This window comes from Rhinatrema bivittatum, chromosome 4, assembly GCF_901001135.1.
Source record: "Rhinatrema bivittatum chromosome 4, aRhiBiv1.1, whole genome shotgun sequence".
NCBI classification, from domain to species: Eukaryota; Metazoa; Chordata; class Amphibia; order Gymnophiona; family Rhinatrematidae; genus Rhinatrema; species Rhinatrema bivittatum.
In genome coordinates, this window is record NC_042618.1 from 45,511,554 (window position 1) to 45,525,462 (window position 13,909).

A 13,909-nucleotide genomic window follows, 5' to 3' on the forward strand; every position below is an offset into this window, starting at 1 on the left:
CGCTCGTCTGAAAATCTACCCCTAAGTGAACTTAATAGCAGGTAATGGACTTCTCCTCCAAGAACTTATCCAATCCTTTTTTAAACACCGCTATATATATATATATATATACACATATACACACACAAAACCCTCTCATATATACAAATACATACACACACACCAGGCACAAACAAAAGTACGCCGGATTTTATAAGATACGCGCGTATCTTATAAAATCCGGGGTCGGCGCGCGCAAGGGGGTGCACATTTGTGCAAATTGCGTGCGCCAAGCCCTGCGCGCGCTGCCCATTCCCTCCACCTCCCCCCACCTTCCCCTCCCTTCCCTTATCTTACCCACCCCCAAGCCCTTCATAAATCCCCCTTCTAACCTTTATCCACGAAGTTACGCCTGCCGGCTGTCTGCTGCCACAGCAGGCCCCACACAGGCCGCTGTGTCAGGGCACTCGGCCACGCCCACGGACCGCCCCCACACCTCGAACACGCCCCCCAACACCACACCACGCCCCTTGGCCACGCCCCCAACCACCCCTTTTTGCAAGCCCCGGGACTTACGTGCATCCCGGGGCTTTCAGTATCAGTTTAAAAAAAAGATGGTCATTGTCAATCCATGCAGCTGCCAGCTGAGATAGGCTAGTTGATAGCTTCTTCTCCTTTCTTGCCTCTTCCCTCCCATCCCAGTTCTGTTCTATCTGGTTTGTCTTCAGTGAAAATACAAATAAGAATTTAAAAAAAAACTATAGTTTTGCTTGCTCCGTAGACTTCATAGACTTTAAAGGATCTAAATATAAATGCAAACGAAAGTTTCCATTATTTTCATAGCCCCTGTCCATTAATTTCAATTTGAACAAAACAAACTGAAAAGACCTGTTTTGTTTTGGATTACCCATTTATTTCAAACAAATGCAGATCCCTAATGGGAACCATAATTTTTTCTTTAATAACATATATAAGCATGAAATAGCATATATTTAAAAAACAAAAAAAAAGATGTACCTATATGGCATTCATGCTTTATTCCTCAGATGGAAAGGATTCTACTTCAGAGCATTGAGATCTTAAATTTTCTGATCTTCCCCAGGGGCATCAAACTGTACATTGCTGCAGGACCTTTGAAGCTCTCCTGTCACCATGTAATAGCATGTGGAAGATCCCTCACTCCCGCCAATGTATGCAGGAAAGAAGGTATGGAACTGACAGCATCAGATGATTGATTTTTATCTTTCAGTAACAAACTTTACCCAGAGGGAAGGTAATTTTATAACAGCCCGTGTAACTTAATGCATTTTGAAAAAGCATACGTTACGCCAATGTTCAAAGTGAACGTATGTGCATAAGTCTGCTTTGTAAATTATCTGAAATAATGTGCACAAAATGACCCACAAAAAGTTATCCCTACTCTTTGCAGGTCGCAACTTGTGCATGTTAATTTACACAGATATGCTTCTTAAAATTAAAACTATGCATATAAATCCCAACTCTGCCACAAAGCCACTTCCCGGAGCACCTATCTTTCGTGCGCTTAAAAGTATACATGAATTGGGTTATTCATTCACACAAACTCTGGACAATTTTTAACAAGTCAATAAAATAGCTTTGAAAATCCCCCCCCCCCCCTAAGTTTTAATTCCACACCATCCTTGATTTTACACCCATTGAATCAGAAATCAGAGTTGCCCTTTCATTGTTATTGGAATTATTCATCAATAAATCCCAATTTCTTTTTCTTTTTTAATACCAAGCAAAAATGCACAACTGAAAATTACATCAGCAAGAGATGTGATTGAAAAGAGGATGTAGCGAGCATGAATAAAATATGCAGGCACGGCCTCCCCAGAGAGTACTGATTTGAAAAAAAAAAGCAATTTTCAGTAGCTTGCATTTTTGCAAAGCATGTAGGCACTTTTGTGCCCATGGACCTTACAGCCAGTTTTCAAAGGGAAATAGAACGGAAAGTATGCAGGCACAAACATGCTTAATGTACTGTACACCGGTTTTTCTTTTGGACGATTCTTATAAACCTCAAATACTAAGAAAAGAAGAAAGTTAAAAAAATAATTCTGCAATGACAAAGCTCACTAATAATGCAAAGGGGGTGGTTCAATCTAAAAAAAAGTTATGAAAGGAAAATAATATAAAAGGGGAGGTTTGCTAAAATGGACTGCTCACCTTATGGTGGATATAAATTTAGACAGCTATAAACCCCAAGCATTTATTTCCCACTAAATGGGAGTGGAGGTGCCTTCCACTGGACTCTTAGCCTTAACTGTGGTTTATTTTTCAAAAAGGTAACAAGTTGCGGAGGATCATAAAACATAAATTTCCCTGCTACTTGATCAAATATTTACAAGGATACCTAGGGGAAAATTACATCTTGACAGATAGATATAAATTACACCCAACCAAATTACATCGTGGTGCATAGTTATAATTTCCTCCTCCTAGCCTTAGATCCAGACACATCAGGAAATACAAAAACTTTTTGACCCAAAAATAAAGATTCCTTATTTCAAAGAGATTCTGAAGACCCAGTTTCTATATGTTTCAGGCAAAAAGAAACAAGCAGCCAAGTTTTGCTCATAATTTAAATTGTTAGGAACGCAGCTCGCAGGAAGGTCCCGTGAGCCACGGTACTCACCCCAACGCCACCCGCACGGCACAGCTCAGGACGCCGCCAACGCTGTCCTGTAGTGAGGACGCCACCGACTTCCCAGCGGCGCCGAGCAGCGCCCCTCACTCTGCCAACCTGCTCCTGCTCCAGTTATCCATATGCACGCACATGCCCAACTCCTCCCTTGAAAGGGCCCTCAGCGGGGAAGCCTCCCCAGGGCCCCTTGATGACATCATTCAGCCTTTACTATATAAGGGCTCCACAGACTGTGCTCCTGTGCCTCAGCAACAGGTTTCCTACACTGGCTTGTAGTGCGTGTTGATGCTTTCTTCCTGGTTCCTGACTTCCCAGCCTTGCCTCGCCTCCTCAGTCCCGCTGGTCTTGTCTCCTCACTTCTCCTCGAACTGACTCCTGGATTTGACCCTTGCCTGGACCTTGACCATTCTTACTTGCTGCCTGTCTCTGACCCATGCCTGGACATTGACCATTCTCACCTGCCACCTGCCTTTGACTCTAGTCTGGCCCTGGATTGATGCCTATGCTATAGCCTAGAGATGTACTTCGGGTAAAACTTTTGTGTTGGGCTTTTTCGGGCCCCCCCCCCCCTTGTGGGAATTTCATTTTTCCCACGATTCGGGTTTGTTTTTTTTTCAGGGGCCCCGATTTTCGGGTTAGTGCACGCTAACCTGGCAGAGTTAGCACACACTAATGGGAGTTAGCACACACTAACTCAAAAAAGAATTTTTTTCTGAAATTTCAGAAAAAGTCAATCATTTTTCGGTTCTCCCAAACCATTCCGAATTAGGCAATTTCGTTGACATTGCCTAATTCGGGAAAACGATTCACATCCCTACTATATTTATTTATTTATTTATTTATGTAAAAGTATTTATTTAAAAGTATTTATATACCGTTTTTCAAAACAAGGTTTTTTTTTGTCAAAACTATGGCCATAGAGACTCTCACCTAAGAGCTGCCTGCCCCCAGAACACAAGGGCTCAATCCAAAGGGAAAGGGGTTAATATTGGTGAAGTTCCTAGCCTGTATCTTCCCTGCATAGCTCCGCCACCTGTCGGTGGGAACTTACGGGGTCTTCCCCATAGGTTGAGCCAATCTTGCCACAGCAGCAAGGGTCCACAGATCTTACATTTATCATCCATCTGCTCAAGATCATGTGTAAGATTTGGTCCGACTTGCAAATAATCTTCAAGCAGAGACTGCACGTGATCCAAAGAGCCTTTCTTTGAAAGGCAAAAAGCATGGCCTTGTTCTGCACCTTCAAAACCTCAATTAAGTACCACTTACAAAGATTTTGAGGTGAAATATCTTAACTTTGGAAAAGTTTCTAAATTTTAAATTGTTAGCTTTAGCATATGTTCCTGATTTTCAATCTTCCATTGAAGACCTGTATTGTCATTTATTATCCTTTTATTAACCTCTTGCACAGGAACCTACCCACCAAGGGCTGAAATACTCAATAGTATGTGTCTTCAGGATCTATGCTTGAACTTGAATTTTGGTTTCCAAGAATGAAAAAGATTTAGAGATAGATTATGGCATGAGTAGCTGCTCAACTATAGTCCTCTCCAACAATAAATTGCCTTCCAAATAATTTTAAGTCTAATTACAGGGATAATCTCTCTCTAGTACACTCTTCCACTCACAGACTCACAGCAGATAGTCTATCTGCTGAATCCATAAAATGGTTCACAGGCCCACCCGCAGTGCTTCCAGACTCTGCAAAAAATTCCAACCTGTAAGTCTCCTTGATCCCACAATATTTGTCCTCTGGCTTCTTTATAGGGCTCTGAAGTAACTCCAGCTAATCTCTCAGTGCTCATAGACCTTTCTTCAATTCTTCAGGATTTTCTCTTGTGGCAACAAACACATAGCCAGATAAAATGTGGACAAAACATCCCTGAAAGCACCAATGGCAGAGTTTGTCCCAGAGCAGAACAACACCCAAATTCTCCACTAAGCAGTACTGGGGAAGTGCAAGCTTTGGGGCTGAATGAAACCTCAACCAAAAAGCAGGGGCACTATCAAGACATCGCTGTCTGACTGAGCCACCTCTGGCCCTACCACAGTAGCTAGAACAAAGAAAGCTATTGGACCCACCTCAGTCACAGTCTGGAGACCATCCAAGGAAGGGTACACTCTAATGTTCCCCCTTTTTCACCATAATGAAATATTTATAAAAAGACACAAGATACAGATTTAGTCCACTACAGTAAAAGAAAGCAAGCTGCCATCTTGACCCCTAGCGCTATTTTTAAAACTGAGCAAATGCTGAATTTTTAAGGCACATAGAATTCAATGATAAACCATCAGTGAAACCCAAAGAAGCTGGAAATTAAAATGCTGGGCAACAGATGTACTATTACATAATTGTGCAAGCAATCTGAACTGCAGGTCTTTTGCTGTGATCTTTTGCCCCAAGAAACTTAAATCTAGCCCAATATGTGCAGACTATTATTGTGCATTGGCCACGCCCATAGTATGACTTGGTCCCTTGATTTTTATTTGTAGTTTAGTTTAATTCTTGATTAATTACAAAATCATAATAAAACATCAATGTGGTGTACATACAAATTTCTACATCTATCATTAACAATGTCCAATGCATTCCAAGCAGTTCTTTAACCCGTTATGTCCCAAATTTTTTAAGAATCTATCCTCTAAATAGGACACGGGACGTAATGGGTTAATAATGTACGGCAGCTACACACAGCATACTAAGATTATATCTAACGCTAGTATCATTGACCTGTTTCATTTCAGCAAATGCTTTTCAAATATCTGAAGCAATTCTGTCCCTATATAAAGATTTTCCATTCTTCATTTTCATGTCAATTCTGGGGCTGGGGTTATGGAGGGCTCTGCCCATGTTGTGTCTATGATTAATCTGGTTCTAGGTTGTTGTGTTTTTTAATTAGCAAAGTATGTCTTTGTGTTCATCACTCAGTTTTCTTTCCTCTATTTTGGTGCTCGTTGCTGAGAGGAATGCAGGCTGATTTCTTTATAAAGCCTATAGTTTGGGTGGACTGCAGTAATGTCAAGGTATTCGCTCATTGTAACTTCTGTGGTAAACCCTAGGGCACTATTAAAAAGTAAAAAAAAAAAAACATTAAAATGAACAAAACTTCCATTTGGATTCCACAAATATCAAACTTGCCCATTTCCTTGCTCTGTTACTCCCTGTTTTTTTACTTCATAAACTGTGCACCTTTTGTGATTGTTCTATATTTTATCTCCCATATTTTTACAATCTATAGAATAAAAAGCACCTTTTATTATACACTGGAAAGAAAAGATCAGAACATAAAACCATGTTTTTCCTGCACCCCCTCAAGTCCCATCTTTTATACCTGATTTACATAATTTCAAATAAAAGTAGTCTTCACTCATGAGATAGCCCCTGGCCAAAACAAATAGTTTCTTTGCTTGGTATTTCATAATCATTGACCTGTCTTCTATGTGCCCTGTGTGGGAAAACAAACAAAAAAAAAATTCTATACAAAAATTTGGACTGAAACTGGACAGAGTTCCTGCCTCAGTGGATCCTGGAAAAAGGTAATTATTTGTCAAAAACACCTTTGCTTCAGGGGTCTACTGAGGCAGAAACTCTGTCCAGGGGTCACAGGGTAGAAGAACCTTTAAAATATAAATGTGCTCACTTTTCCGTTCTAGTATTACAAGATATTTGGTTGGAGGAAACCCCAGGGTTTTCATGTACTCTACACACAGTCTTAATTGTTTGAATATGTTTACCACTAAATGACCACTGGGTGGCCTTTGGAAGACTTTAGCAATGTGATGAAAGATGATGTGTTAATACTGTGGGGTCTGAGTGAGGTGTATATTCCCTTAAGAATGTGGGGTTTGGGGATTGGTGGAGACAGGTTTAGTGGGAGGTATAAATGTGGGAGGATCTGGAGGGTTTCTGCCCTTTCTAGGATGGAACTAGTAGAGGAGGGGACCTCCAAGATGTAATGGCCTAGAGTAGCCAGCCTGCGGGTTGGTGGACTCGGGACTCCAGCTCCCTTGCCTTTCCTTCGTTTGAGAAAATTGACCAAAAACCAGGGGTGGAAAAGAGGGCATTCCTCCCTTAGAGAAAAATGGTGAGGAGAAAAGAATATGGAGTATTCCAAGATGAAGAGTGCTCGAAAGAGTGTCCATTACATGGAGGATGCCAGGGAAACCTATATGCTGTCAGAAGGGAGATGTGCAGAATCTGAGTGGAGAGACTGGTGACCAAGAAGTTATGAGTAGATCCCGGGTTGAATTTCATGTCCTCTGAGGATTTAAATTTTGATATGAATTACATAGACTAAAGTACCTGTCCCGTGATTGGAAGGGATAAGGGATAGGATGTGTGGAAATAGATGCCCAATGGGAAAAATAGGATATTGTATGGTGGGGAATGTAAACATTATGGGCCGGATTTTAAAAGCTCTACGCGCGTAAATCCATTTGCCGCTGTGATGGGGGATTGCGTGCTGGCAGGCTGCCGGCGCAGGCAGGTGCAGAAGGTAAAACAAAAGTCGGGGGGGTTAGGATAGGGCTATGGGGGGATAGGTTAGGGGAAGGGGTGGGAAGGTTAGATTAGGGGGAACGGGTGGAGGCTGTGGGCGTCGGCACATGCAGGGTGCACAATAGTGCACCCCTTGCATCTGTCACCCCCTGATTTTATAACATGCGCATGTTATAAAATCGGCATCCATGTGTGCGCGCCAGGTAGCACACGCACATGTAGGCCCACATGCTTCTTTAAAAATCTACCCCTATATTCCTGTAAAGTGATATACTGAGTATGGGTGGTCGGTTTTATTTCCCATGAAAGGGATTGGATGGTTACTCTCATCCTGGGAGTACGTGTTGTAACTGTGGAAGGATATTGGCCTGACTGTAGCATCCCATGAATTCTGAGTATTCAGTGATTATCTGCCTTCCACATCCTAATCTTGTAAATAGTGACTGGCTTTAGGAACCAGAAATAAAGTTAAGAGTCTGAATTTGTTTGAAGCCTGGGTGACTCTCATTGATGTGTTCGTGTTTCCAGTGCCAGCACTAAGGGGTAGGTACTGAGCCAGAGTTCATGGAGAGGAGAATACTGGGATTTCTCCCTTTCCAGTCAGATAGGTGAAGCTACTCTTGCTGTCTCCATGAGGATCCACTTCTCCATCTGCATGGCCCATTAAATTTTACCCACTATATAAATTCGGGAATGGGACCCTCATTACATAATGGAACCCTCTCATCATTTTATGTACCAGTGAAGGAAAGGTTGCATACATTTAAAGATTAATACCTCCTCAGAAATCGTATTTAAAAATTGAATGGAAAAGGGAAAGCCTAATCATTAATTTTGTTTTAAATGACTGGTGAATTATCTGTTACTTAGGAATGTAAACTCATATACTGACGTATTTTAGGCACATCCTCCTTCAATACTAAGGAAAAAGCCACCTGGGAGCAGTGTTGGGAACCAGGATAAACAAGCTGAAAAGCGAGTCAGATTTCAAGATCCTGAAGAAATCATTGTGCATGGTAGGTTGATGATATTAAAAGTGTTTGAAAAGAAATCCAAGCAGCAGCAGCATCTTCTTCTATGTGACTTTCCTTGAAATGTGCAGAGGTGAAAAGATAGAATGAAGCAAGTACAGAGAGTGCTTGGCAGTAGGCTAGAAGGGGTAAAGAAAAAAAAACAGTGAAGTTTTTGCTTTTGTAGTAGGTAGGGTACTGCATGGGACTTCCATTCTTTATTTTCCATCATACTTCTGTGAATAAAATGAGACATTTGGGAATGGGCACTATTATGGTGGAGTGGATTACAAACTTGTTGACTAACAGAAGACAGCATGTAATGGTAAATAGAGCCTATTCTGAAGAGAGACTGGGGTTAAGTGGAGTGCCACAGGGATCGGTTTTGGCACTGGTTCTGTTCAATATCTTTGTGAGCATCATTGCAGAAGGATAGAAGGTAAAGTGTGTCTATTTGCAGATCTGCAACAGAGTGGATGTTATGGTTCCACCTGCTGAGCAGCCTTCCCTCCACCAGGGGTCCTCAGCAAGCACTGCTCCCAGCTACATAAGTTACCTCCTTACTGATCACATGATGCCTCAGTCCTAGCACTACTTAACCCAGCTTGTCTAGACCCTCCTTGCCTCTTCATAGAGTCACCTCAGCTCTTTGACCTGGCCAGCCTTGTCTTGATATACCTTGCCTTGTGGCCTACCCAGGCCTCCTCTTTTGCCTTGTCTTGCCTCCTGTCTTGCTCTATAGTTGTCAGGCTTCCTTGCCTTGTTCTGTGGTCTAGGCTCTCCTGCTTTGCTCAGTACATCTGGGCCTATCTATACTGCCTTGTGGCCTCCAGGCTTACTAGGATTACCTTGCCCAGTTCCGTGACCTGTTGAGCTTTCTTGTTTCCTCTTGCCTATCTAGTCCTATCCTTATTCAGTCCTGACCTTGTCCAGCCGGTCCTTGCCCTATCCAGTCCAGTTCAGACCCTTGTCTCTTTCCCAGGCCTTGCCCTTGACCTTTCTTTGAGTACCTGTGTCCAGCCCCCAGCCAGTACCTATGTCCAGCCCCCAACCACTACTTGAATCCAGCTCAGTATTATCTGGCTAACTTTAAGATAGCTGAATATATTCAGTGGTGCGACTGCACCACTGAATATACCCTGCTAAATAGCTGGATAAGTTTCTCTGGCTAACTAGCTGAGCCGCTCAGCAGCTGAATATTGCCCCCTAGCTGAATAAATGGCTCAGTTTTCAAAACCATGCCATTCAAATTGATAACTTATGAGTTATCTGTCTAAATGGCTTTGAATATTGACCTATTTGAACTCCTCAGATATATATTTCTAAGAGAACGCTGAATGTAACACTACTTTGAAAAAATGCTTTAAATTTAAGGACCTTCATAATTTATGGGCTAACTTAATTGCAGACATGGCTAAAGCAACAAAACAGCTCTTAGAAAAGCTCCAGTTATAAGCATACGTCCTTGTTTGTCTCTTATCCCTTTTTTGCATTTTATTTTTTTAATGCAAAATGGAACAGTTCCAACTTATCTTAGGTAACTTTGGAAAGCAAAAAGGGATAAGAGACAAGGACGTATGATTTTATAACTAGAGCATTTCTAAGAGCTGTTTTTTTGCTCTAGTCATGTCTTCAATTAACTTAGCCTATAAATTATGAAGGCCCTTAATGTAAAGCATTATTTTCAAAGTAGTTTTCAAGTCAGCATTCTTTAAGAAATATATATCTGAAGGGTTCAAATAGGTTGTAATTTTTAGCACTTCACTCCCGCATTGGATTTATAAATAGTCATTTTGAATACTGACCTCCATAAGTCCAATACATTTTAGCAAAAACTGAAAACTTCAACAGAACCGTTCAGGAAAAATCATAGTAGGCACCATCCAAAAAGTTATTACTCACAATCTTCTCATACTGCTTGAGAGTCATCTTAGAGAGAAAGGATCTTCCCTTCAAACTTCCTCTAGGGTGCCTGTCTTCCTCAAGGCCTAGATGAAAAATCAGAAAACTCCATCTCCTTTATTCACTCACTGCTCGCAAACTACCCCAGTCCAATCCTTTCCGTGTAGTAAAGGTGTCCGAATCTACCTGGATAGCCTTTCACTCTTACTAAAGAGAGAGAACTCCCCTGTCCAGTGACACCTGAAAGCCCGAGGCAGAGCACAGTCCCTTGACTGCCTATCCATAAGCTCCTTGTGAGACCTTTCTCACTCCATGCCAGACTGAGAACTCCTCCCACATGGAGTCACATTTTATACCCTGTAGCTCACTGACCCAGCCTTTGCGGGATAGACTCTCCTGCCACTCACTTCATCTGGACCACTTCCTGAACCTCCCATTGCTGGAAAATTCTCCCTTTGAAAGACTAGTAAGGCCTAGGCAGCCCTGCACCCATTTGTGGCTCTGCAGGACTGGAGTTATGCTGCCCAGCTTTGTGCCTCCTTCACCTATTCTACTGTAGGCATCAGCATGAATAATGCCACGAAGGTAGAAGCCTTGACTGAGTTCGCTCCTCTCTCAGAGTCGTGCCCTTATCCTAACAGATTTCTACCCAATCCATCATTCAGCCTTACATAGTAAATTTCATATTCCTAAGCTGAGCCAGGCTAATATCCGACCTGAAAGTGGTGTTGTTTTAACTAAAGCCAGGCTGTTTCTCTGAAGTACAAACAGGTCATATTATTCATAAGATGTGCCATGTGGAGTCAGGCCAAATGCTCTTCCAGCCCAGCATTCTGTCTCCGAGATTGGCCAATCCAAATCACAAATTACCCATCAGCCTCCATTTTAAGCTAATGGTCCGCATGCTGTAATACAGAGATAGTAGGACCCTTGTGTATCTGGGCACTGCTAATTTAGTCCTGTCATAGCAGGGTAAGAGAGCACTCACTGGCATCGCTGAAACTTTTCTATCCCCTGCGCTTTTATTCCTGGATTAAATTCGATCTTCACTTGCCAGACCCTGAATTGCTCCCTGGCATAGTGAGGTTTAATATATCAGGTTTAAAAATAAAGGCAGGAACACTCACTACCAGCCTGTGACTTTGTTGTAAGAGAGTATTGCTTATATTTCTTTTCATAAAGGCTAGTAGAAAGAATCCCCACCAACAAAGTCTAAAAATGCCACCGAAGTCTTGGTTGCAAGAACGACTGTGTCTTCGGTTTGTTACGTCCTCCCCTGGGTGAGGTATGAATCATGCAGATATTTTACTTGTGGCACAGTGCTAATAGCTGTTTTTGATACATTGCCCTCTGCTCTGTTATCAGAGTGGACCCTACATTATTTCAGACATCAGCGCGTCCCTCAGCTTGGCATTCTTTTCGCAGTGAATGTGGTTTGGGTTTCTTTCTCAAAAAGCACACTGATGCAGTACAGCATTTGTGGGTGGCAGCACGATAATTGTTCTGGTTTTTTTTTTAAGGGATGTGCTTTTATTTTATTTGGTTTTTGAAAATTAAATTGACAGAAACACAAATGAAATATCATCATATTCTTTTCATTTCATTAAAAAAAAAAAGAAGAAGAAGAAGAAGCAGTAGCAGCCAGCTCCCGGGGCCTTCCCTCCCGCTTTGTAAAAATTATGATTCTGAAAAATAACAAAAGTCCCACTGGGCCTTTTTCCCTCCAGCTCATCTTGAACTCGTCAGAGCTATGCCCAGATGCTCTGCCCTGCCGGTGTGGTGCTCTATTCAAAATGGTGCCAGCAGGCCATGAGACTCGATCCATTTTGTTGTACAGAAATGTATCTTTATCCCCCCTACAACAAAGGCACCCCCGTAAAACAAAATGGCGCCAGCCTACTCCATTTTGAATAGAGCACCAGCGGGGCAGAAGCATCTGGTGGGGGTCACTTCTGCCCTGTGAAGACTCCTACGATTACAGGTAAGCTGGAGGGAGGTCCTGTGAGAAGGTCCAGCCACTTTTGAGAACCATGATATTTACAGTAGGAGATGGGCACCCTATGCTGGTTGCTACTGCCTTTTTTTAAACACAAAATAAAAATTAAGACCCCCCCCCCCCACCCAAACAAAATAAAAAGAAACCCCTTTTGTTTTGTAATATAAAACATTTGTGAAAAGCACTCTGTGGATTTGATACATAACTGGCCTGGGGACACTTTCTTCTGATTTTATCTACCTTACGTGTATCAGCAGCTGTTTGTTTATTACCATTTAACTCATGACTTTTCATTGATAGCTCAAAGTGAGCTACATTTGGGTACAGTATGTATTTCCTTCACCCTAGAGGGCTTACAATCTAAGGGGTTTAGTTGCTAAAGATATTTTTCCATTTTGTGTCTATGGGAAATATGCTTAGTAAATAAGGGCCTTAAGTTTGAACTTAAGACAACAGAGCAGTGCTATTTGGCACTTCTAGTCCCCAAGGGCCACAAACGGTGCAAATTTTCAGGATGTCCCTAATGAACATGCATGAGATAGATTTGTATGCAAATCTGTTCCATGCATTCATTAGGAATATGCTGAAAACCCTGTGGCCTTCATGTGATTACCGCTGCAATGGAGGATGAAATTTGCTGAAGGTCGCAAGGAGCCACAGAGGATTTGAAGCCTAGCCTTCCTGGTTCTTAGTCTGCTGCTCTAACCACTAGGCCTGGCCTGTATTTAGGTATAGGTAATGCAGTCAACTGCTTCCAGTACCACATTTTGATAGGCCCTGGAGCATTGCCACTACCATCTGGGCCTGCCACCACTTTTCTTTTCTTCCAGGCTCCTGCAAGAACTTAAGCTAAACTTAGCACTGGTTGTGAACCAGTGCATGTGCTCACAGAATCTGCGGTGCACTGCCCCTTGCATGGCTTTCCATGGAAGCAGGGGACAGGGCTATGAATAGGTCTATCAGGTCGATGCAATATCATCACGTAAAAAACAGGTGTCCAAACTGGGCGCACGTTTTTTGAACACACGCACATCCACCTCTCTTGGGTGCTCGATGCAGTAGGCAAATGAGCTGCCGCACTAAGAGGAACACGCAATGGGTAATTGGTGTGTCCCTAGTGCTCTGCATCAGGTGCCCAGGAGAAGTGGCTGAGCGCCCACTGCAGCCTGGCCAGAGCACCCTTCCTACTCCCGACAGGGCTGTTCCCGATTTTCCTTTTCACTGACAAGTGACAATGAAAGAACAAATCCCCTTTCAGGACAGCCTTCTGAAAGGGGATTGGTCCTTTCACTGACATGTGACAGTGAATAGACCAATCAGCAGTAAGTGGAGTAGTGAATAAATTAATATTAAGTGCCCGACACTTATTATTGATTTATATTGATTTATTCACTCCTTCACTTACTGCCGGCAGGGGTTCCAATTGGGCCAGACTTTGGGGATGCTGCTTTCTGTGGTTCCCCCAATGAGGAACTACAAAAAGCAAGATTTGTTTTTTTCTGTTGAGCCCTTGAGCGCAGCATGATTCTGCTTTCTGAGTTTCCTCCTACTTATTATCTCAATGATACTAATTGGAGGAATCACAGAAAGCAGGATTTTTTGTTTTTTTCGGTTAGCCTTTGAGCAGACGCCGAGCACGTGGCAATTTTTGGCATTGCGGGGTAATAGCTAATAGCCTCATCTACATAGAATTTGCATGTGACGACGCTATTAGCTATGTACTCAATTGGACATGCGTTTTGGACGCGCTGATCCCTGTATTGCAACGGGGTTATTTTAGCGCGTTCAAGACACGTGTCCAATAGAGTGTTACCCGATGCGCTAGCCTACGCACACTATATTGCATCGGCCTGAAT

At 42.5% G+C, this 13,909-nt stretch overlaps 1 protein-coding gene across 2 annotated transcripts in view; it reads left to right on the forward strand.

The window, feature by feature from the left end:
* Positions 1 to 1,065: 1,065 nt before the first annotated feature.
* The window catches only part of LOC115089298 (nutritionally-regulated adipose and cardiac-enriched protein homolog), a 36,996-nt gene continuing 24,152 nt past the window's right edge, over positions 1,066 to 13,909 (forward strand). For both annotated transcript variants that reach the window (XM_029597405.1, XM_029597406.1), the window contains exons 1-2: positions 1,066 to 1,185; positions 8,047 to 8,161. In XM_029597405.1, coding sequence (XP_029453265.1) covers positions 1,168 to 1,185; positions 8,047 to 8,161 — 133 coding nt within the window. In that variant the 5' untranslated portion in view covers positions 1,066 to 1,167. The remainder of the gene's footprint in view (positions 1,186 to 8,046; positions 8,162 to 13,909) is intronic.